The 25725-nt window shown below is 40.7% G+C and overlaps 1 protein-coding gene across 1 annotated transcript; it reads left to right on the forward strand.

Moving 5' to 3' along the window:
• Nucleotides 1-27: 27 nt before the first annotated feature.
• Nucleotides 28-21295, forward strand: LOC116952680 (protein SET-like). Its single transcript, XM_032972260.2, has 11 exons — nucleotides 28-427; nucleotides 4987-5139; nucleotides 5629-5808; nucleotides 7117-7194; nucleotides 9625-9736; nucleotides 10835-10995; nucleotides 12625-12710; nucleotides 13120-13223; nucleotides 13555-13608; nucleotides 15027-15208; nucleotides 19286-21295. The coding sequence occupies exons 1-10, from the start codon at nucleotides 332-334 to the stop codon at nucleotides 15185-15187; spliced, it is 1185 nt and encodes a 394-aa protein (XP_032828151.2). The 5' UTR covers nucleotides 28-331; the 3' UTR covers nucleotides 15188-15208; nucleotides 19286-21295.
• Nucleotides 21296-25725: the final 4430 nt, after the last annotated feature.

The following is a 25725-nucleotide window of genomic DNA, read 5'->3' on the forward strand; positions in this document are numbered from 1 at the left end:
TTCGGCGTCGCCTCGACCAATCGGAAGCGGCGTTACGACACACGCGCGCGCGCGCCAGCAGGAAGAAAGTTTGGCCGCCCTCAGTGAGCCGATGAAGGCCTCGCTGGCTCAACTCGGCGGCTCTCGTTGTTAAACATCGTTATTATTTATAAAAAGCCCTTTCGTGACAATTCCCCTTACCCCCTTTTTAAATAAGTGTGAGAGGGGGGAAAAACAAAAAAACACATTGGGTGGGCGGGTTGTGTGTGGGGGTCCGGAGGGAGGGAGGTTAGGGTGTTTTTTTTTTAAATAACGAGAAAAAAAGTGAAGGTGATCGTTATAAGAGGGAGGGATGAGCGACGCGGCGATGCAGCAGGGCCCTCCTGCCAAGGTGCGCAGGACGGAGGCGGGAACAGCAGCAGGAGCAGCAGCAGGCGAGGGAGACAACGTGAGTCGAGGACGGCGTCGAGCTCGCTAATTTATCTCTGCCCCGTTATCTTCAACCCCGTAAATGACAAACACCTCACACCCCACCACCACTACCACCGTGGAAGTAAAAGAGTCGGGGCTATGTCGGTTCGCTCCTCGCACGTGTAGGCCCGCGACCGCCTCCTTTGTTGGTTCCGAACCGTGCGTCCGTGTGTGTTGCGTTGGGGTTGGGGGAAGTGTAAAAAAAAGTACGGTGGGTTACCCTTCTTTCCCCACCACCACCACGCGTTGGTTTTGCCTTGTTCGCTCATCGTCAGCAGCATCGGCCACGATCATTCCACTGCTGGATGACGGCCTCCATCCACCACCCTCCGCCGCTGTCCCCGTCACCTCAAAAAGCCGTCGCTAAGCGTTGCAAGTTCTGCGACGTTGATTGACAATCCACCTCAAGTACCTGCACGCCAGATTACTTAATCGCTCCATCTCCCGCGGTTGACGTTCTCAATTTTTTGTGTGTTTACCGTCGGATCCTCGAGCCGCTCTCCCCGTATAGTGTCAGCCCACACGCTCGTTGCTTATTAGTTTGAAGGATGTCATCAACATGTGCGTGTTTTTTTTTAATCCACGCGGTCCCCATTCATGTCTTTCGATGCAATTCTAAGCGTGCGTTTTGTCCGCGCTTCTGTAGCGCATATTTGAGCAAGATTTTTCGTTGTTAACTTGTGTCGATATTTTCTCTCCATTAATCCGTCAACAGTCGAGATGTTAATGACCTCGCCTTGTGTACAGGAGTGCATGGGTCTATCCCATGACGCCTGTATATTTTCAAATTGCGCGTTCTCCGCCTTTGTGCGCATTTAGAAACATGCGTTTACAGTATTTGGCTGCTTTAAATTTCCACACACAAGCTACGTCGTGAGCTTATCAGTTGTGATAGCCAGGTCGTTTCTGAAAAATAGCTCAGTGGGCCTTACCTGGTAAAATAAAAATAGTATCCATGATTGGAGAAAAAAAAGCAGCTCTCATTCCTGTCAGCGTCCCAGAGATAATTTGGAAATTCCACATTCCTATGGCGGTCGGAAATTCCATATTGCTATGGCCGGACATGCTATGTTGATAGAGGAATGGACCCAAGGCCCCCGCATAATTTCATACAATCCGCGGCCATACCAGGCCTACCACTTTTAAAACTCCCAGCAAATGATATTTATCCAGAACTGCTAGTTTCTTAGCGGCACTAATCGGCTCCTAGAGGGGAATATTTTCGACGTGACAGGACAGTTTTTTTTTCTAATCGTAACACGTGCGGTAAATATGGTCCTTTTTTATTCCCAGTAAATGCAATCCTTTTGTATTTTTGGAAAATACTAAGGTGTGTTCGTTTTGATCCGCCAAAGTTATTTGAAAGTCATAACCGCTATCTTATGACAGCTTCGGCCTTCACACGAAGTGGTATATCAACCCTACAGACCCCGGAGTCGACCAATGAACTTGATTTTAACCAAGTACTGTATTGTATTGTTTTTGGCCCCTGCTATGGGAATGTAGATTGTCCACCACTGGCTATGGTGGTATGGTTGCTATGCCCCATTACTTTTTTAAGCAATTATAGATTTGGACTCTTTTCTACTTTGTTCTTGATACAACTATGTGATCACCTATTCGATTAATCAGTTAGGCTCCATTACGCTTTAAAATAAGCTTTTCACAGGCATGTTTTTCTCTCGGCATCATATGAGATGAATCCATTTGGATATGTCACGAAGTAATGTAACCCCGTTGAAGGAGATGTCACAAGACTGCCATGGAGATCTCTTCACGGGACTTCTGATCCATCAATGTGCAGCAATTAGCCACCTGCTCTGCTTCAGAGAGTAATGTTTGTCACGTGACGGTTTGGCCGATCATTTTTCTTGAACAAATTTAAATTTAATGTGATGGGTTATTTTGTTCAGTTATTGATAACTGGCCTTAAACCATACCCTGCACAATTGAACACCCATTTTAATTACAGGCAGCTATCAACATTCAAATCCAAGGTCTCAGTGATGTCAGCTCAGCGTTCTGACCTCTAAGTCACCTGGTCAACTGGAGACACTTTTGACTTGGCACACGAATCAATTCTGCATCTTTTGGCATTGTTTGTCAAGACTGGTTGTGAGCTGCAATGTGCATCAGTTCTTCTCTCAGATACAAATGCCTCATCACTCTAATTTGGTTTGGGCTTGCTGTTGAATATAGTTGTGATTTAATCTGAACTGGTTTGTGTGTTATTAAAATATGGTTTCAACATTTAGCCACACTTTAAATCTTTGCAAAATGAACATGGTGTACGCAGCACACAAAGGTCATAAGAATAATATTGTAATATGTGGTGGAACGGTAGCACTGTGGTTTGTGTGCTATAATATTAACTTAAGTTTGTATTTATAGCCACGGTTAACATCAATCTCGAGTTTTACTAGCCCCCCCCCGCTGCTTATACAAATCGTAAATAGTAAAATGTACTATGTGGCTCAGTGGTAGGCCATAGAAGGCATTGTATTACTGTGCATATATGCTCCCCACTTTCACCAACTTGCACTAACCATGGTGGTGCAGTATGATCAAGTAACCTCCACAGCCCCATACAGCATGGGCAAGCCTTCATCACCAATGCATTATTTATTGCGATATAAGAGTGTTGTCTATGTATGTATGTTGAACCTCTTTCACATCCGTGCGTAACCAACCGTGCTAATCGGAGGTGTATTGTATGTGATGGTATTGCAGTGCCACTTGGAATAAATTGTATTACTAATGGCAATTAAATTGCAGATGCATTTCTTGCTAATATCCTTGTATTATGTATCTGTGTAAGTACCCACATTATCTGAAATATAGAGTACAGTATATAAATGTCAGTGAAAATTTGACATCTGCACTAACTGTATTTTTGTAGTTTGGGTTATTGATATACACTTTTTCACTAATGCACAAGATCTTCAATGACATAATAAAAAAATTGGAGATGCACCTTTTAATATCTTTGTAATGTTTGTCATATGAATTTGCTCTGTGCATATATGTACACCTGTATAATGGCTGTATCTTTCCTTTTTGCTGTTTATTTTAGATTTAAATCTGCAATGTATCAGTGGCAAATTCGAACGTTATCTCCTGGGCTCAATCAGTAACCTATCTTGACTTAAATGAATAATTAAATATTCGTCAATCACACACAACATCGGATGTTATTGAAATGACGTTTGTATGTGCAGTGTAAACAATAGAGATTATTTTATCTTTGTCTTGCAATTATTTTAGGGAAGCCTGCATTATTTACTCAAGGTGTTTGTAACGGTCAAAAAGTAAAAATCCAATGTAATCGACGTATCTGTTCATGGCTTTCAGTCATTAATGTGGAGGAATATATATAAATGTTGTGGATTATATTCTAGATTTGTTGGCAGACAATCTTGTTATGTTTTCCTAATCAAATAAATTCCCTTTGGATGTATATAGCCGCAAAATGTGTACACACCTCACGACACTATACCAAACAATGATATATTTTATAGAGGCAGTCAGTCATGGACAGAGGTAAAAAGGAAGGTCTTAAGCCGAGACATGAACAGAAGGTGGAAAATGATGGACACCTGCGGGAATACAGTCCCAGACCATGGGAGCAACAGGAGAATTGAGCTATCTCCCACTGAATTAAAGTTGGCTGAGTTGTCTGACTGAAAGCCGTGGTAGCCGGAGAAGAGGATGTGTAGAGGGGAGTAGAGTGGCATGAGACGGGGTCAGGTGGGTAGCGGTGAGCATGGAAGATATGTATTATGGATATGTATTATTTTACTTTTCACAATGTACGTTAAATTGTACGGCTATATTTTTTAAGTTGTCTGCTCTAGAAGATGATTAGCCATGACATATTTTCCAGGAAAATGTTTAATGTTGTGGTGTGCTACAAGTGACAATAACGCAGAGTAAATGGTCTTACCGTGTGAAGTGTGGGGGTCACTGATAACCCCAATTATTAATCATCTTGTATTTTATTATCAAATCTGAAATTGCTGTTTCATATATGCACATTGAATTAAGAAACATGTGAAATTTTTGTTTTAAGGCTAAACAAAATGCTATTCTCTCTGACTATGAATGCACAAATAGCATTCTTTAACATGCTTTAAATGTACGTATGTTAAAGATATTTTTTTATGTCTTCCAAACGTTTAGTGCACTACAAATATCTGCAATGTGCCTAGTATATTTTAGATATTTTGGCACGTTTGTGTGCACTTATAAATCACTTGTCAAAATATATCCTCTATTTAAACAGGCAATACTCATGTCTTTGTCAAAACACTTTTTATTGTGTACTCATTACAAATTTTTCATTGCTGAGTTTTGAGAAAAGAACCCAACAGTACAAGTCTATCCTTTAGATTAACATAGTTGAAAGATATGCATGTAAAGCAGTTTTTGTTTGTTTTAAAACAATAGCTGAGGCTGTTAATGTAATCTGATGAAATGCTATACACATTGATAACACCTGTTGACTGATGAACTGATTGCAATTCCTAACTGTTCCAGGGACCAACCGATAAGGTCCTGACCTCTGCCACCAGCAATGAGGGTGAAATCGCAGATGCTCAGAGTACTGCACCCAGCATCCCAACCACACTCCCTAGCACCCAGACTCCTGTCCTTGCTGTTCAAGAACCCATTATGTCTTCCAGCACACAGGTAAGGTGAAGTGTCACTTGCCAAAGCATTTGCCTCTCTCAAAATGTCAATTTACACTAGGTTCTTGGGGAGGTGCTTATCCCCATTTTGTTAGGGTCAAAACAATGCATTAATACAATGATGAAAATGTATTCTTAACCCATGCATCGATTTACATTCCCAAGAATAATACATTATCATTGGTACGCAAATGTTGTGCTAAAGCCTGGACTGATGTGACACAGTGAGACGATTAATGTTTTGGAGAGAGAACGAGACGGATAAAATGGGACAATATGTACAACGTGGTCGCTCAAAAGACACACAATAGACAGAACAGTTCAATGAGACGGTTCTAAAAGGGAAAAATAAATAGTACAGCTGAGACAAAATACAGCATTAGACGGTTAAACGATGAATTACAGACACGCCACATTTTAAGGCTATATGTGAAGAGCACCACACTACCACACTCACCACTGTGGTCGCCCCTTGTGCCCCATCCGGTAGGGTCAAACGCAAAAGGCTCTGGAGGAGATCGACGCCTGCCAGAATGAAATCGATGCTCTCAACGAGCAGGCGAGCGAGGAGATCCTGCGCGTGGAGCAGAAGTACAATCGCCTGCGTAAGCCACACCTGGAGCAGCGGAGCGAGCTCATTCGCAAGATCCCCAACTTCTGGCTCACTGCCGTATCCTTCGATGACCTTTAACGTTCGTTTTGTTTGCAGGGCGTATTGCAAGTGTGTTTATACATGCCAGCCAAGTGTTGCAAAGTATCCCTCACTCAAATCAAATGAGTGAGGGGTGATGCAAATCTCCATTTACAATCCTGAGCCAGTTTTGGAAATTTGCCATTCTTGGTGGAGGGGGATGTTATCGAAGTCATTTCACAGACCAACTGTAAGTGGGTTCCCTCAAATAAGGAACTTATCGGCCCTGGATTGGTGATGTGCTTAGCCGACTCTTCAGTTGGAATTAAACTCACGTCTGCTTTTCAGTGCCACACTTGTCAAGTTAAATTGCCTTAGCATCAGATATTTGGCCACAAGTCATTTGCACCTGGCAGTGGTATTTTTAGGAGAAACATCCAATTAAATTGTGAAAAGTGTTGGCTCTGGAGCCTAGAGAACTGATCCAGACTGATGAGTTTAACATTCTAGAACATGGCTCACAAACTCTTTGGTTCTTTCGGTAAAGTCACGTAGGTAGAAAAAAATAATAGATCACGACGTTTCGATTGCAACTCAAGCGACCCGTCATCAGGTGTGGAACAGATACAGCAGGAGGACTGCTGTCGCAGGAGGACAGCAGTCTCCCACGACAGCAGGAGGACTGCTGTCATAGGAGGACAGCAGTCTCCCACGACAGCAGGAGGACCGCTGTCGCAGGAGACTGCTTTCCTCCTACGACAGCAGTCCTGCTTCAAATCAAGAATGGCTCGCAAACATTTTATTTGTTTATTTCATTGCATGTCGAGCTGAATGTGAATCTGGATTTGAATCATTTGTGCCATAATATAATTAGAGAGTCATTCTGCAGTTACGTATTATGCCGGCTATCCTTAAAGTTTTACTGATAAAACTGAAACTTGATAACAGCACGTGAATTTGCCAAAGATGCTAACACTAATTAAGCTCAATCATTGACTGCTTAGATCAATGCGCCTGTTTGGTAAATTCTCTGAGACAAAAGCACTGCTTTTGTATGGATGCATATATTGAACATAGCTAAGACAGGGATATGTTGTAAGAAGCAAGAGGGTAATGCAGCAAAATTATTTGTTTCAATATGTGTTCGCTTCCTACCTTCAACCTACACTGACCAGCAGGGTGAAGTGTGGTCAAATAATCCCCCACAAGCCCAACAGTGAATGGACCCTCGGCGAGAAGCAGATTGACAAAAGTGCTGTCCATGTATGCCATAGGTGTCGTAATTACACGTTGCACTAAATTCCACATGGATTTACATTGCTTTTTAGCTTCCTTAACTCTTCCTAGTTTCTAAATCACCCGCAGATCTCCCCACTGATCGATGAGACTGATGAAGAGGCTTTCCATCACATGACGAAGCTTGAGGTACTCTTTTCTGTCTGATGGGTATTACTTTCAACGTCGGTGTTCAGTGCATGTGTGGGCTCAGAAAGTATGGATTTGCAGCCCTGAAAAATGTATTATAAATCATGAAAATTAGCAACACTAATTGCCAAGTATTCACCATTTTAAGCACGTGACTTTTATTAAGATTGTATTTTTAAATCCTCATGAGCTATCTTGATGTATTGTGGGTAATGAGATAACACATCATGGGGTGCCAACGTTTCATCACTTAATTAAAATTACATGAAATTACATCAGCCATTAGGCCTTCCAACCAATTGGCCCAGTTTTTACTTCGTGTCTTATTAGCAGGGTATGGCCTATGAAAAAATAACAATAGGTTTTACCCTTTCTGGCAATAAAACAACAGGTGTTTAGATGTTCAAACACCAAACATAAACCTTTTGCAAGGAATCATGTCTGCATTAACCACACGTACTTATGGTAAACTTGCAAACAATCATGCTCTGATAATATGTGCATTGTCCTTGAAACTGATTGGCGTACACCAGAGACGGCCTTCTTTAGGTCCGAGTTTCACCAGACATATCAAGTCTGGTGAAACTTGGAGGGCCATGGACTAGATTCACCTATCACTCGCCAGTTTCATGGCGCAGTGCGTTAACCACTACGCCACCACTCCACCCCATTCACCACCCCAATATCTGGCGGTGATGTCAGTCACCTTGATTCAATATGCTGTGGACATGAATCAAAGGCTATGCAAATAATGGAAAATGTGCACAATCAGCACGAAGCACTCTGTACCTTTGAGCTAGTTGTAACACCACAATTGAAATGAGCATGTTTTTGACAAATTAGCCCATGTTTTGCAAAAGCATGTTTTGCAAAAGCAAAACATTACAGTTAGATTTGGTATAGTACACAAAATTCAAAAACTAGTATCTTGCACTAAAGACGAATTACCTAAATTATCAACAGAAGGTGTATATCGGATTAATTGTTCATGTGGCAGATGCTATATTGGACAGACGGGACGTAACATCAGCATAAGACTAAAAGAACACCAAAGAAATAATTATCTCAAACACAACTGTCGGCAGTGGCAGAACATGCTTGTCAACAAGGACACTCAATTGATTTTGATAACGTTGAAGTGTTGTGTAAAACTAATTATTACTGGCAAAGACTAATTAGAGAATCCATTGCAATTGAGAGAAATAGAAATAACTTTAATCGCTCTGACAGCTACAGGCTTAGTGCGGCTTGCAAGCGTATTATTAAATTATACATATTACAATTCCTTATAGGGGAACACATACTAATTAACGGATTACTAACGTAGCATATAATCACAATAACACATTACAACTAATTACTAATCTACAACTCATTACTAATCATAACCATTGACTGATTACCAATCGATTATATAATTACAATACCCCTCCTCCACCTGAAATCACTGCACCTGAATGAGTTAAATGATGACGTTACCCTGCTGCTCTATTTAAGACCGGGAGCAAGTGAGGGCTTTACCATTCTGGCGAATTGCCCGATGATGCTGGATGTAATTACCAGCGAAACATCGTACTCAAACTGTAAATGTTGTGGATTCACTCTTAAACACACCGGTTGGCTAAAGTAGTGAACTATTTGTCTTTTGTCAACGTGACACTTTTTTGTTGATTGGCCGTGTCGGGTGGTGGAGGGTTACGACACATTTATAAATAACGCGATCTAACCCAAAAACCTTTATTATGAATAATATTGGTTGCGAAAGCCTACGTATTAAACTGATCTTAAAACCTGTTTTATTGCCAGAAAAGGGTTACATCTATTCTTTTAGATTTGAAGTTTTCGTGACTGCAGGGATCCATACTCTTTGGTTCTTTCGGCAAAGTCACGTAGGTATAAAACATAAAATTATAATTAAATCACGACGTTTCGATCGCAACACAAGCGACAGTCATCAGGTGGAACCGATACAGCAGGACAACTCCTAAATCAGCAGTTGTCCTGCTGTATCGGTTCCACCTGATGACGGTCGCTTGTGTAGCGATCGAAACGTCGTGATTTAATTATTATTTTATGTTTTATTCCTACGTGACTTTACCGAAAGAACCAAAGAGTATCTATTTTTTTTTCATATATACTTTGATCCTGGCAAAAAAAAGTCCCGGGGTATGGCCTGATACACAAATACTAAAAGCAACCCATGATTGCGTCCCTGTAACGCCTTGGTAACCCAGCAAATGTTGTTTATCTGGCCAAACTTTACTGATGAGACATAGGAAAATTTAAACAAATGCTGTTGGAAAAAACATGGTCCAGAATGGCTGTTGGCTAATGAGCTTTAATGTTAAATGATTTTTGGAGATTATACAGACCCTTGTCTTAATGCTGATTTGAAAAGGTGAGGGTAATGCAGTTCTCACCCTTTTTCAGGTGGAGGAGTTTGAGGATATCAAGTCTGGATACAGGATAAAATTACACTTTGCTGAAAACCCTTACTTTGAAAATGACATCGTCACAAAAGAGTTCCACCTTGGATCAGCAGGCAAGTTCAGGTTTACTTCCATCAAATTTTTTGACAGTTTCCTCATTTAACTGCCATATTTAGCTACATTTTCATTTAAATACTTTTTTTATTAAATGAGATGTATTTACCAAGCGTTACTATTATGCAGCTGGCAGAATTATTTGATGTATTTTACAACCCTTTGTCAAGCCACTGCTGACTATAAGGCATATCTACGACAGGTCGAACATAGGTTGGTTTGACCATACTTCACCACATTGGTCAGTGCAGGTTAGTGAATGGGAGGGCCATGGACTAGATTCACCTATCACTCGCCAGTTTCATGGCGCAGTGCGTTAACCACTTCGCCTCCACTCCACCCCATTCACCACCCCAATATCTGGCGGTGAGGTCGGTCACCTTGATTCAATATGCTGTGGACATGAATCAAAGGCTATGTAAATAATGGAAAATGTGCACAATCAGCACGACGCACTCTGTACCTTTGAGCTAGTTGTAACACCACAATTGAAATGAGCATGTTTTTTCCATGTACATTTTCGTCATTAACAAGATGGTGCTTAAAGCTATTTAAAAGTTTTTACAAGAAAGTTCCTTGCTAAGTCATAGACCATTCCAGACAAATTATCAGTCAGCATAAGAATGCAGAGTACATTTGCGAGCAGGTGAGTTAAATATATTTGATAAAGGGGTAACCCACAAATAAGTAACTTCTATTTTAGAAATAATGATGCTATATATCAACGGCTGTTTGACATGAATTTGAAGTTTTGATTTAAAGCTTTCGTGACTGCAGGGATTAATATTCTTGGTTCTTTCGTGACTTTACCGAAAGAACCAAGAATATGAATTTGAAGCTTAAAATATAAATTTTAAAAATGATACACCATCCAGAAAAGATGTAGCTCTTGTAGAGGCACCTCTATACTGGTGTCCTTAGCTGTCGACCAAGAGCTTGCAGTGACTTGTATACATTTACGTGTTTCGGCGAGTATAAAAATCGATCTGAATGAACGCATCATTCATTTTCCAAATCATATTGAGTAACCGTGAGGTTAGTGGAGGGCGACACGATCCCTTACCTTGGCTCACCGTGAATGTCGCGTGGCACTACAGGCAAGCCGGTGTCGCAGAGCACGCCTATCCGGTGGAAGGCGGGCATGGAACTGACACGCCAGCACCCTCCGGCCGACACCAAGGGCCATAAGCGCGGACACAGCAGCTTCTTCATGTGGTTCGGTGACCACAATGACCCGACCTCGGACGAGGTCGCAGAGGTAGGAATTGTGGCCTATGTACACCATGGGTGACGTGCGTCTTGGAACGTGTGTGCAGTTGCAGGGCTTTAGAGGCAAAAGTGGACAGAACGTTCTGCGAAACGCTTAAGTTCCGCGGGCAGTATGAGGTGGCCAATATGTGGCAGCACAGCAAGTGGGTCCGGGAACCCATCTATGCAGTATAATGAGTATCGTCTCTTTGTATGATATGTGTGGGGGTGTTTTCCCCTGGGACTTCCTCGCATATGGAAAACACTCCTGAACAAGTCCTCCAGACCGAGTAGTAGTGTGTTATTCTCAATACTATATAGCGTCCAAAGAGGGGAGTCTAATTGCATGCGAAACAACTGCAGGAAAACCTCTTTCCATTTACAGTCGGGGGTTTCCTTTTCTAGGAAGATAATCACAACCTGTGAATAGTTTTGAGTTTATAAAAAAAAAAACACATTTGCATATAGGCACACGTGTAAATATTAATTCATTAAAGCTCTCAACACAACACTATCAACGTGTTTAATATTGTTTTAAAATGACGAGTAATCTTTTTTTACGGGCACAGCTCACAGATTTATTTTTTATGTTTCATGTTCTTATGCTTCTACACAATTAATATTTATGTTAGAGTAACTGATGATGATTTACATTTGCAAATATAGTTTATGTAAACAAATATGAGGTATGGCGTTTCTTGAAATAATAGATCTGATCAAATCCTTTCCAGTGAAACTCCTTGGCCATAATGAAGCACTGTTTGTCCCAAAATCAAGAGAGCTTTATCACTATGTGGACCCAGTCACATTTAGAAATTACATCCATCCTTGTGAAGTACAAATTAAAGAGACCAGACTACATATCATTAGAGAACTGCTGTGTCGTAAACATTTTACAATATTGTTATATTTTGGGCAGTGGTGCTTCTCTGGAGATCGATTGCAGGTAGATTGTCTTAAAGCACCATTAACAGTGACACCTTCAATTTTGGAGAAACTTGAAAAAGAATTGTTGTGACTTTATATAAACATTTTCCATTAATAGAGTGCTTGTCTGCTATTGCAGTTTTTTTGGAGTACTTGTGTGTGTGTCCAATCCTCCATTAAAAAACAACAATAGCATAAATTTTTATTTAAAGCTTTCGTGACTGCAGGGATTCATATTCTTGGTTCTTTCGGTAAAGTCACGTAGAAGGGAAACAAAATAATAAAAATATAAAACAATAAAATTCTCACGACATTTCGACTGCAAACACAAGCAATCATCATCAGGTGTGAAAACCACAGCAAGAAAATTTGAAATTTTCCTGCTGTGGTTTTCACACAAAATTTCAAATTTTCTTTCTGTGGTTTTCACACCTGATGATGATTGCTTGTGTTGCAGTCGAAACGTCGTGATAATTTTATTGTTTTATATTTTTATTATTTTATTGTTTCCCTTCTACGTGACTTTACCGAAAGAACCAAGAATAACAATAGCATAGTGAATCACGTTTCATTTATCAATGTCCATATCATCCAATGTTATTTGTGCACCTAATCACAATGCAGCAATACCCAGGTTGTCACCTGGTAAGCTGAGTAAGATGTAATTTTAAAACGCGCATTGAGGCCTGGTGGTGTGTGTTTCTGCTGGCAGGTTCTTAAGGACGACATGTGGCCCAATCCCCTTCAATATTACCTTTTGCCCGACAATGATGGAGAGAATGGCCTTGACAGCGAAAGGTGAGCACTGTTCAATACGTAGCGAATTACATTGTAAAGCATGCCATCTGCAGGTACTCATTGAATGACTATGGCCAACAAAAGTCATACATTTTGGCTAATCAGTAGACCACAACAATAAGACAATGAAACATAACACAATGCTAATGAGCACAGTTAAAATATAATTGGGCAAAAAAATACAAAAAAGAAATTGACTAACTACCCCAATGCATGACTCTCTTATAGAGGGTTCTTGAGTGTCAGTGAGGCTTCCTTGGATAAGTAAGTCGTTATCATTACTCCGTGCATGGATACAAGTTAATGTTTGTCAGTAAATATTCCGTGAACTTGACAAAAAAGCAACATTCACCACTACACTCGCTTCCACATGGTCACGATGGTGCAAATATTTCCCCTTCCCTTTCAGTGAAGAGGGGACGGGGGATGATTCGGTGGTGATAATTGACGATGAGGATGACGACGACGATGATGACAGCGATGGTGACGTGCAGGAGATTGATGATGATGACGGTAAGCCGAAGCCCGAAAAGTCACTCTCTTGTGCCTTTAGTTACAATCGGCAAAGCAATGCTCTTGTTGAACCAACTGAAAAATCAAAGACAAAAGTGCCTGCCTCCCAAGTGAGCTTTGGGCAGTGCTCATCTCCTTTAGTAGCTCTGAGTCGTTGGTGGAAATTCCACATTCCAATGGTAAGGGCCAGTTCTGTCTCCACAGGTACAACCACTGTTGACTGCAAAGTAGTACTCCTTTAACGCACTGCAGGGGGGTGATGGGCTGAATAATTAACCTGATCAAATGTGTCATAAATGTAGCCTTACACATCTGTGTCTTGTGTGAGCAGATGATGCCCTGGAGTTTGAAGATGTTGAAGATGATGGGGAAGTGCTCATTGAAGGTGAGAGTCATATTCTCAAAGTATGTATATATCTGTAGCATTTACATACATGTGTGGAGAGGGCAGCAGCGTGGCAGAGTTGGAACACTTGTGCTTTGACAAGAAGGCCTTGGGTTCGATTCCCTGCTTGGATGCATGTGTGGAACTTGTATATTCACCCCCCTGTGTTTTGCATGGATTTCCTCTTGGTGTTTTAGTTTCTTCCCATAGCAAAAACATGTATGCACTGTAACTGGTATTGGCCAAACATCCAAGTAAAATATTACCTGCAAGTTACTCAATTGTGATTACACGCAGCAACTTTGCTACCAACTCCAAAAACTTGGCAAGACCCTCCTGAAAAAGGTGTGAAACCCAGTGAGGCTTTTTCCTGGGTAAAACAAGCATAATCAAGAGCAAAGTATTCTTGGTTCTTTCGGTAAAGTCACGTAGAAGGGAAACAAAATAATAAAAATATAAAACAATACAATTCTCACGACGTTTCGACTGCAACACAAGCAATCATCACCTGATGACAAGCAATCATCACCTGATGATGATTGCTTGCTTGTGTTGCAGTCGAAACGTGATAATTGTATTGTTTTATATTTTTATTATTTTGTTTCCCTTCTACGTGACTTTACCGAAAGAACCAAGAATATGAATCCCTGCAGTCATGAAAGCTTTAAATCAAAATTTAAGAGCAAAGTAATTACACTGAATGTTATGTATTTCACTATTTGCCTTGTGCCTGGACACATTCAGTTGCACAAGAAGTAACCAGAACGTTATTTCACCAGGAATTCAATAATGATATGTAAATTATCACGTTAATTATGATGGCATATGACAAGAGTATTAAACGATTGACTCACTTTTTGATTTAAAGCTTTTGTGACTGCAGGGATTCATATTCTTGGTTCTTTCTACGTGACTTTACCGAAAGAACCAAGAATATGATTGACTAACTCTTAAGGCTTTTATGACCCCAATATGGTTTTACTATATCACTGTTCAATACGTTTGCTTACAAGTCAAAAAATGACAAATATACAATAAGGGGGGTTAACATGGCCCCTCCAGCCACTAGAGGCTGCTACATTCATTATGTTAAAAACGTAGTTCATTAATCAAATTTAAACTACGAATCTTGACAATTCATCAAAACTATGATGGGGCAAATGGTTATATCCATTCATCCCTGATGTATATCATTTGATTGCTTCCATCTTCTCGGCATGTTTGAGAAAAAATGCATATATCCTTTTGATAAACATAAAGCAATGAAGTTCCTCTCCGAAGCGTGTTTCGGGTTGTGCGTCGGGGCATCATGCCGAACGATGCGCAGCGCAACCCAAAGAGAACTGCACAGCACAACCCTGAAAACCAACGCAATAATTGTGTCCCTCTAACAAAAATTATCACTTGTGTCTCTTTAGACGACGATGATAAAGGAGACGAGGGTCACGTGGAAGTCCTGGAGGGAGACGATGACGACGATGATGACGACGACGACGACAACGAAGACGACGATGACTTCGATGAAGATGATGGCGCGGCAGACAATGATAATCCAGGGGAAGAGGAGGAGGAAGGATAGACGTCGGCTGGACACACCCATGTACGTATCACGCAGGGCGTTAGAATTTTATTCACCGTGCATTAGACTTGTTCACAATCGTGAGTAGTTGAGTTTGGAAGGCTTTTGCTCAAGAACTGCTTGTTGGTATCTTCTTGGTTCTTTCGGTAAAGTCACGTAGAAGGGAAATAATACAAATAAAACAATCAAATAAAGTTATCACGACGTTTCGGCCACAACACAAGCAGCTGTCTTCAGGTGAAGAAACAGAACTGTCGGGAAGACAGCGTTCCAATGAACACTGCTAAGCTTGGCAGCGTCTTTTAAGCTGGGTGGGAGGAGCAGAGCGCCTTGACAAAGGAGTTTACATATCAACAGAAGAATTTAGCATTGAAGTAGCTACGTTAATGTGATAGATTAGCAGGATGTTAAAGTCAGAAATGAGCATGTAACTGGGAAATTATATTAAACATTACACTGAAAGGTACTAAGAGATTAGCAAGATGTTAAAGTGAGAAATTAGCATGTAACCAGAAGATTAGCATGATGTTAATGTGAGGATTTAGCATGTAACTGGTCACACATGCCTATGCTTCCTTTTCCAGAACATTTCAGAAAATTTTCATTGCAAATTATCCAGAATGCACCCAGTCTGATCAGATCTGGTTGTAGGTTAAACGTGGATAGTACTTGGATGGGTGACCACCTTGCACAAAGGTTGTCATAGGGCTTGCATAACTGTAGTGGGCAGTGCAATGCTTCTGTGCTCTGTGTGTATGATCACTGCCTTCCCCAAGTATGGTCCAATAACCCCCATGGTCCGCATGGAGTGGAGAGTCCCTCAACCAGCAGTGAATTGACAGGAGGACTGTATAGCTATGTCATTTAGTTGTAAATTTAGAAAGTCTCATTGAGTCTCAAGATTATTTTTCAAGATGTTCCTGCATTGAGATATGTGGCCAAGTCATAGAGAATCTTACATGTAGCATGATCTGACGTGCCTAGGGAAATCCCTGCATCTGAGGGGATATAACACTCAAATCTGTACAGGTATGTCAAACCAATTTTCTGTACTGCTATGCTCCGTAAAAGTTGAAATTCCTGGGCACATGATGAAAATCACATGAGGCGCCATCGCTGCTTTTAACTTGCCACCTATTTAAGGCCCAAGGCTGGAGGAGATTTTCACAATCTTGGCAACTGCATGATGATGCTGGTTGTAATTACCAGTGAAACATCGTAAACATTTGTTAAATGTTGTGGATTCCACTCCAACATACCGGTGTGCTGCTTTAGTAATACATTGCTACGTTCATGTGACAACTTTATTAATTGGCTGTATTGGGTGGAGAAGAGTGTGACACACATTTTATTTGCGCAATGTGACCCAAAAATCTATGATGATTCGAGATTTTTTATCACAAATGTGCCACTTGTTTAAGGAAAACAATCTACAAAAATATCGCTACGATCTTGAATATATAAATTATGAGTTAAGCATCCTTTGAGACAAAAAGTATTACTCTTTGGTTCTTTCGGTATTTAAATATACAAGAAATATATTTTAAATCGGACCTGAGTTTAGGTACAACAAATTCCAACGTAAAAACATTACTTTAAAATCACCGGTAAAGTGTATATGCCACATGTGATGCCACTGATTTCACCGATGTACATTTTAATACAACAATAACACCTGCCTTTTAATATTTCAGCCCTACGATGCAGGCCTGAAATATTATTCCCTCTTCTGATGGTCAAGTGTCAGAGACCCATACATGCAGTAATGCATGTTTGCTTATAGTCTATGAATCTAAAACATAATTTGATGAAATAAGATGTTAAATGCCTTGTATGATAAGAACACGCTTCAGTTTGCAACATATATCCTAAACTTGTCATGCCAGCTCTATGGGATTCAGAGCTCCATGTTAGGGTTCAAGTCTGTTGTCTTATTGATGCTTCAAATTCATCTTGTGCCTGCATGGTGACAGATATGTTGTTTGGGTTGCATAAAGTGAGGGAAAAAAGTATTTGATCCCCTGCTGATTTTGTACGTTTGCCCACTGACAAAGAAATGATCAGTCTATAATTTTAATGGTAGGTTTATTTGAACAGTGAGAGACAGAATAACAACAAAAAATCCAGAAAACGCATGTCAAAAATGTTATAAATTGATTTGCATTTTAATGAGGGAAATAAGTATTTGAAGCAATTGGCGGGACCCCGAGGTCCCATCGCTGCCCCGGGGTGTGAAAAGCCGCGTAGCGACACGAGTCTTGCCTTACCGACAACACAACTAGTGTCAATTGATTGGCCTCGTCGAGAGCTACTCGGGGCACTAAGTATCGTAAAAAGTTGAAAAATTACATAAACACGTTAAATTCACTGCCTGGGGGGCGGGCTCGCCTTGGCAAAGAAGCTGAGGATCGACGGCTGCCCGGAGGGCATTGTCGCCGCGCGTGACTGCGGCGGACGCTCGGGCTTGCGTTTGGCCGGTGGGGTGGCGCCCATCGTGTTGATCGCCGCCTGCTGGTGCTTGTTGGCACGAGTCTGGGCGGGCGGCGCATTGCTGTCGGGACCACGTGGGCGGACTGAAAAATAATAATTATTGACCTGATTTTTGCGGGACCCCGGGCTCCTGCCAAATTATTCATTTGACCCCTCTGCAAAACATGACTTAGTACTTGGTGGCAAAAGCCTTGTTGGCAATCACAGAGGTCAGACGTTTCTTGTAGTTGGTCACCAGGTTTGCACACATCTCAGGAGGGATTTTGTCCCACTCTTTGCAGATCTTCTCCAAGTCATTAAGGTTTTGAGGCTGACGTGTGGCAACTCGAACCTTCAGCTCCCTCCACAGATTTTCTATGGGATTAAGGTCTGGAGACTGGCTATGCCACTCCAGGACCTTAATGTGCTTCTTCTTGAGCCACTCCTTTGTTGCCTTGGCCGTGTGTTTTGGGTCATTGTCATGCTGGAATACCCATCCACGACCCATTTTCAATGCCCTGGCTGAGGAAAGGAGGTTCTCACCCAAGATTTGACGGTACATGGCCCCGTCCATCTTTCCTTTGATGCGGTGAAGTTGTCTTGTCCCCTTAGCAGAAAAAACACCCCCAATGCATAATGTTTCCACCTGCATGTTTGACGGTGAGGATGGTGTTCTTGGAGTCATAGGCAGCATTCCTCCTCCTCCAAACACGGCGAGTTGAGTTGATACCAAAGAGCTCCATTTTGGTCTCATCCGACCACAACACTTTCACCCAGTTGTCCTCTGAATCATTCAGATGTTCATTGGCAAACTTCAGACGGGCATGTATATGTGCTTTCTTGAGCAGGGGGACCTTGCGGGCGCTGCAGGATTTCAGTCCTTCACGGCGTAGTGTGTTACCAATTGTTTTCTTGGTGACTATGGTCCCAGCTGCCTTGAGATCATTGACAAGATCCTCCCGTGTAGTTCTGGGCTGATTCCTCACCGTTTTCATAATCATTGCAACTCCACGAGGTGAGATCTTGCATGGAGCCCCAGGCCGAGGGAGATTGACAGTTCTTTTGTGTTTCTTCCATTTGCTAATAATCGCACCAACCGTTGTCACCTTCTCACCAAGCTGCTTGGCAATGGTCTTGTAGCCCATTCCAGCCTTGTGTAGGTCTACAATCTTGTCCCTGACATCCTTGGAGAGCTCTTTGGTCTTGGCCATGGTGGAGAGTTTGGAATCTGATTGATTGCTTCTGTGGACAGGTGCCTTTTATACAGGTAACAAGCTGAGATTAGGAGCACTCCCTTTAAGAGTGTGCTCCTAATCTCAGCTCGTTACCTGTATAAAAGACACCTGGGAGCCAGAAATCTTTCTGATTGAGAGGGGGTCAAATACTTATTTCCTTCATTAAAATGCCAGTCAATTTATAACACTTTTTACATGCGTTTTTCTGGATTGTTTTGTTGTTATTATGTCTCTCACTGTTCAAATAAGCCTACCATTAAAATTATAGACTGACCATTTCTTTGTCAGTGGGCAAACGTACAAAATCAGCAGTGGATCAAATACTTTTTTCCCTCACTGTATCTCTTTACCTTGCATAACACTGACATACACTTGTATCCTTTTACCCCAACAGCTGTCTTCTTCGGTGCGAAAATTAAAGTCTTTTTCAGCAATGGAATCCTTCACCCGTTTCCTCCACTGCACTTCTACCTATGAACCAGCGTGATATGGCGACCTTCCTTGTTGACGTGATATCAAGGCTGACGTCAAAACATCAGACATAAAAAAATGTTAATGTAAAAACGTTAATTGTAGATTAAAATGCATATTTTGCTGTTATACATCACTTTCCAAGTAATACCATTCAAAGTTTATTTTTGTAAAATAGTATAAAAGTGAAAAAGCTCTTTTCATTTTTTTACCGTTTTAGCCAAGCTCGTGTGTGTGTGTGTATATATAAAGAGTGTTTCGATAAAAGTAGCTTTCCAATGTGTGACCCTTTTTAAGCAAGGTTCACCTTTGTATTTTGTTGTAGTGGCTCTCGATGTTTACGTTTGTGTATCATTACAGATGCCAGTCTTTTTATAAAAGTTTAAAATTTTAGAATTGTGTTCCACCGTCAAAAGTATAATTTTATCATGGAGAATATGGTGGTTAGCATCTGAGTCAGGCAGGTTTTGGCCTGGTTTGGCAGCTTATTGATATGTCGAGATCTCAAAACTAAAATTTGAATTAAGTGGAATGACACTTAAAACCCAATTGGTTGAGACTTATTTAGTTAATTATATAAAGGTCTGCCATCTGTCTACATTTGCAACTTTTATTTTTTTATTTAAAGCTTTCGTGACTGCAGTGATTCATATTCTTGGTTCTTTTGGTAAAGTCACGTTGAAGGGAAATAATAAAATATATATAACAATAAAATTCTCACGACGTTTTGACTGCAACACAAGCATGATGATGACTGCTTGTGTTGCAGTCGAAACGTCGTGAGAATTTTATTGTTATATATTTTATTATTTAACTTTTATTTTACCAAATATTCTTCCAAAGTATTTTTGATGAAATGTAAATGTACCATGCATAGTTTTTGTTGTGCACCATACCTTGCCACAGTAGCGTGAAGCATTTGCTCCTGCTGTAGTCCAGAAGTTAAGCGAACGTGCAAGTGTCTACATCAGCAGTGGCCCTCTGCCTTGTGGTGTAATTAGAAAATGATTGATTTACTGACCACCAGCCGACACGGAAACAATGTGTAGTTTGGTGCAACACATCACAGATAATGGGTCAACTGTTATTTAGACCACTGTTTGAAAATGTAAGCTAAATTGTATGTGTTTAATGTCTTTCGCACCGCATGTAGCAAACCGTGCTAATCAGAGGTGCGGGGGGAATGGCAAATTATGATACGTGGCACGTTAGACCTACTCAAGTGGTGTGGCCTTTGGCTTATTGTGTGCAGAACTATTGTCGAAAATCGCTATCTCAACAACGTTTAAAGAGACTCCGAAATTGTTGGTGTAGTTGAATTAAATAATTGAAAATAAGCAAGCATATATTTTTCCCCTCTTATTCATAATGCCAGTGGTATAAATTATGATTGTTATAAAATAGTAATTGTGTTAGATGGTTTTCCCCTCTGCTTTTCTTCATTGTGCATTGTTTGCAATCACAGCAAAGCCATTCAAGGCAGATTTGTTAGTTGTGCTAAACTACATGATTTTCGTGCTCCTTTAAGCATAGTATTATTTGAAGCATAAATATGCTATGAAAAACTATTCATTCCAGGGTACACAATGGAATTATTAGTCCAAAAAGAGGTATCTTTAGAGGGGGGATAATTGTATTATTTGTAAAATATTTTTGGACTTAATTTTTTTACAATTTAGATGTTCATTTCATATTGTATTTGAACCGAACGTTTCCATTCAGGCAATTACACGAACATTTGTTTCACATTTTGAGCATATGGAAGCTTACTGGACTTTTGCAACAGTCATTGAATTACGTGGGGTCATAGACAATTCCCATGGCCTTAGTAGTGACCTGAATAACCCCTGAAATTCCATTGGACATGGGTCATCTGTAATGCACGTTTTTAATTCCCACCCAAATAAACCGTCGTGTTCCTACTTGTTTGCAACGCAGCTTCACAAGTGGTTATTTAACCGTCGAAGCATGTGCTGGTAGCCTGGAGGCAATTGTGGTGGGAATTCATTTCAATGTTTTAGTATTTTATCTAGATTTCTCTTGTTTTTTTTAATGCTACATTTTTCAGTTTGGAATAAAAAAGTAAATCTATAATAACAGTTAATATATCGGTTTAACATTTGTTAACCATTTATAAGTCACGTACCTCGAACTGAATGTTCGTCCTTTGTTTAAGCAGTAATCTGTCACATAGTAGACTTTTTTTTATCACCCCCGTAAAACATTCTCTGTCCCCTGCTACCAATTCAGGCTAAAGTTGGTAACAAAAAGCAGTACCTGTTGTCTACCAAGTGCAGGAGATTAACGTTGATTCCAATGGCTGACTCAGCTTGGCTACAGATGCCGTGCATCGTAATTTAACTTTGTTTAATAGCTGTAGACATGATTGTACAGTGAATTCTCATTTCAATATATATGTGGGGACAGTTACATGGCCGAGTGATGACACATTTGTTGCAACTTGCAGAGGTTGTTTAAGCCCCGGTTGGCAATTGGTTGAGTGCTTGCATGTATTCACCAAAGATGCGTGCCGTCTGCTTCACAGTGGGCGTTAAAGATCACGTGATCTTATTCGAAATAGAGTTAAGCCATGCGTGCTGCAATCACTGTCAAAATTTGAATGGAGAAAATACCTGCAAATAACTTACGAAAAATCACATTAACATATACTTCCTGCTGGCAGACGATCCCAATTTGCAGGCTGGCGCTGATTTACGGCTTCTTCTATGTAGCGACAATGGCCACTAGCTGTCCCCTAGGCTTGACGGCTATAATGGAATGGTTGAGTTGAGAAGAGATGTAAGGTGCTTTGACTTACCGAGTCATTTAAGCACTCTAAAATGACAACAAGAACATTCAATCAGAAGCGTTATTTTGACTGGGGGAATCCGATTAGCTACGAAGTTCTTTTTCACATATACAGTATGGGTGGATCAATGGCATATAGCAAATGTGTTCTACCATCGTGAGTTTCCTGTAGCCTTCGCTTGACAAAAAAATTTCCACAGCTAGCTGTGACGTTGCTGAATGACTTGCTGGCTTCGCCAAAACAGTTTGAACGTTCCTGCAATGGCCGTTTTTTAAGCTACCACATTCCATTGAGCTGCATTACTAGGATTGTGGTGCTAACTAAATATGATTACTAAAACGTAGAAACACAGCGTTCATCTAAATTGCACGTTGATGTGAAGTGTAGATTTAGAAATATTTGACATTTATATAGTAAATCTTCCAAGAATTTAGCAAAAGTTAGGTAATGCAAAGCTACATTCATATGATGATGGGTGTTATAATTAGATTTACTATCATGAAAGCAAAAACACGTTCAGTTTAAGTGTATCATTTTATCTGTTTGCAATCTCAACGTTGCTGCTTGCGCAGGTCGCTAGATGGTTCAGGAGGCTAAAGCCACGTCTGCACTTGTGACATTCTGGACTTGAAACAACTTTTAGCCACCTCCTCAGCCGAGTACTGAAGTGTGACAAGTCGATGGTGGTTGTACACCTCCACACCAGCACTGTGGAGGCGATGGTGGTCGAGGTTGCAACACCTCGGCTTGCCAGGAGATTGCAGTGCAGCAAGTGGATTAATGTCCATCTGTTACCATCTACACGGGATAGTGTTGCTACCCCCCCCCCCCTCGTACGTGTGGGTATTCTCTGGGTGCTTGTTCTCCAGAAAACACCTTAATATATAGAGAACCACAGAGGTTGGTGAATAGTTGGTGCCGACTCTCCGTATCTTCCCTCTCGCTTTTCTGTAGTTCCTCACGCATCTGGTATTAAAATGAGTTCAGTTAATTTGTAGTGCCGTAGAAGTAAGGCACACCTCTTGAGAGCAAATCCAGCTGCGCTCATTCAAAGTGTAGTTATATCAGAAGTTGTCCACCTTTACCTCCCACCACTGTATTATGAGCACGTGTTGCTTATTTATGATAACTTCTAGTCTATTGCGACTCAGAATACTCGAAACATATTTTATCACACGTCTCTCAAGAGGTGTTTGGGAAGGTGCCACCACTTAATTGGCAGACTAAAGGACCTCGGCTCCGTGCTGCCACACTTCCGGAGGCAGTCCTCTCACCATGGGGCTCATGCCATTGGGTTCTGCGAGGACTTCAAACGGAAAACATCTCCTGTCATGGCATGACGCCGATAGAAAATAAAAGTTAGGTGAATAATTGTGAAAAATGCAACAAAGTAATGTATTTTTTTATGTAATTGCGTAGCTTTGGTAAGATAAGTATACAGGTCAGTTGGGTGTAGTTGACCAGCAATGACTTGTTTTATCCCCTGCCACGTGCTCTTAAATTGAAGATTTAATATAAAATGTTAGCGTTATTACATACAAACATTGTATTTAAACATTACAGCATCATACAGTTGTATTAAACTCCTTTTAATTCGGGGTTTTCATTGATAGTATTTAATACACCTCATTAAGTCGTTTTATATTTAGTATTTGATATATTTACCGATAATTCCAATTGTGTAAACTTTATTTAAAGTCCACTTTATACAGTTTATCTTTTGAGATATTTTTTTTGTTAATTAAAGCCGCTAGATGTTTCCTTTGTAAATTACATCGAATTCTTCGTTTGCTCTGTGTTCATCACAGTTTATACCTTTTTGGAGTGCTGGCTATGCTTGTGTATAGTGTGCCACAAACCTTATCCATGATGCAGGGTGGGCTTTGGGTTAGATCGCGTATACGCGATCTAACCCAAAAAAAAAACCCAAAAACCTGTTATGGATGATATTGGTCGCGAAAGCCTACGTGTTAAACAAACCCCTTAGCCTTAAAATCTCACCGCAATGTCGCCCCGAGGGTTGACTGCTGGGATTTGTTGGCATTTCGTCCACGGTTCAGAACGCTTCAAATCGTTTTGGTGAATACAGCCTTCTCCATGGGACATTGTGTATTCAGTGTGGCAACCGAGTGGTTAGAAAATGACAACGGTAGCACACATCGTTGGCTAAAGCAGCACGTTGGCATTCACAGTTGGAAGTTTGGTGTCCACTGATTGACATTAATGGGATTTTTGTTAATAAATTATTATATGAAAGTTGTGCATCCTTTGGGAGGCGGGGGGGGGTGTTCTTTGACCAAGTTCACATTAAACAATTCAAGCAAATGTTTGGTTTTGCTTTTAATCATGCTGCAGTGCTACTTACGTATTTTTTTTAGCTAACCGACGTCATTAGTGTGAAGTTGATTCTCGAACAGCCTATGAATGTTTCGGGTCCTGTTTTAGGGTTGGAGTTGATGGATCTACTTTGTTTTTTTTGCAGAGCAGTATTATGCTGTGATGTATACTTCCTGCTGGCAGACGATACCAATTTTCAGGCTGGCGCTGATTTACGGCTTGTTATATGTAGCGACAATGGCCACTAGCTGTCCCCTAGGCTTGACTGCTATAATGGAATGGTTGAGTTGAGAAGAGATGTAAGGTGCTTTAACTTATCGAGTCATTTAAGCACTCTATAATGACAATAACATTCAATCAGAAGCGTTATTTTGACTGGGGGAATCCGATTAGCTATGAAGCTCTTTTTCACATATACAGTGTGGGTGGATCAATGGCAGATCTAGATGATTATACTGAGGTTTACTACTGTGCCAGAAATATTTTAGAATTCACATTTACGAAACAGACGGTGATACAGAATCCACACGAGTGGTTTCAAAAGTTAATATTTTATATTCTGGTAATTTATCAGGCATTTAATAAAAAAACCTTGACGGCTCTGCACTTACGTCGTGGCTAGAATGTATTTTTAGAAGAACCTTTGACTCTAAAGCAAAATTTACTGCATTGGTTTTCAAATTCTTTGGTTCTTTCGGTAAAGTCACGTAGATAAAAAATATAATTTTAAAAAAATTAATAAAAATGATACAAAATTTAAAAACATGAATGTAGACTGTAGCCTGGTTTTTAACCTCGGTGAGCGTACTGGGAGTCTATAATGTAGACTGTAGCCTGGTTTTTAAGCTTGGTGAACGTGTAGGCATTCTAGAATGTAGACTAGCAATGGTTATTAAACTGAGTGAGCGTACTGGCAGTCTAATGTAGACTGTGGCCTGGTTTTTCAAACTTCAGGTTTACCCAAAACCGCATCACATTTGGCCATTCAAGTCATCTTTCACGTCACGTGTAATGTGCGTATGCATGTTGTACTTCTTTTGCACCGTACGTAGCCAAACGTGCTCATCGGAGGTGCGTGTAACTTCCACTTGTGCTGGGCTTTGGATTCACTTGCGAGACCACACGACGCGATTATAATCGAATTATTGAGCAACACGGCCGCAATCGAACATTAAATCTGTTCACAGTGCTGCCATTATTAATTTGATATTGGTAAT

This window comes from Petromyzon marinus, chromosome 48, assembly GCF_048934315.1.
Source record: "Petromyzon marinus isolate PM22_M1 ecotype Great Lakes invasive population chromosome 48, UKy_Petmar_22M1.pri1.0, whole genome shotgun sequence".
Classification (NCBI taxonomy): Eukaryota; Metazoa; Chordata; class Hyperoartia; order Petromyzontiformes; family Petromyzontidae; genus Petromyzon; species Petromyzon marinus.

What these genes read in the sequence shown, in the direction of transcription:
- LOC116952680 (XM_032972260.2), top strand. Translation starts at nt 332, where the DNA reads ATGAGCGACGCGGCGATGCAGCAGGGCCCTCCTGCCAAGGTGCGCAGG. An exon ending in CCTCGGACGAGGTCGCAGAG is followed by an intron (nt 10,996 to 12,624) that starts GTAGGAATTGTG and finishes TTCTGCTGGCAG; the next exon opens with GTTCTTAAGGACGACATGTG. An exon ending in GGAGATTGATGATGATGACG is followed by an intron (nt 13,224 to 13,554) that starts GTAAGCCGAAGC and finishes TTGTGTGAGCAG; the next exon opens with ATGATGCCCTGGAGTTTGAA.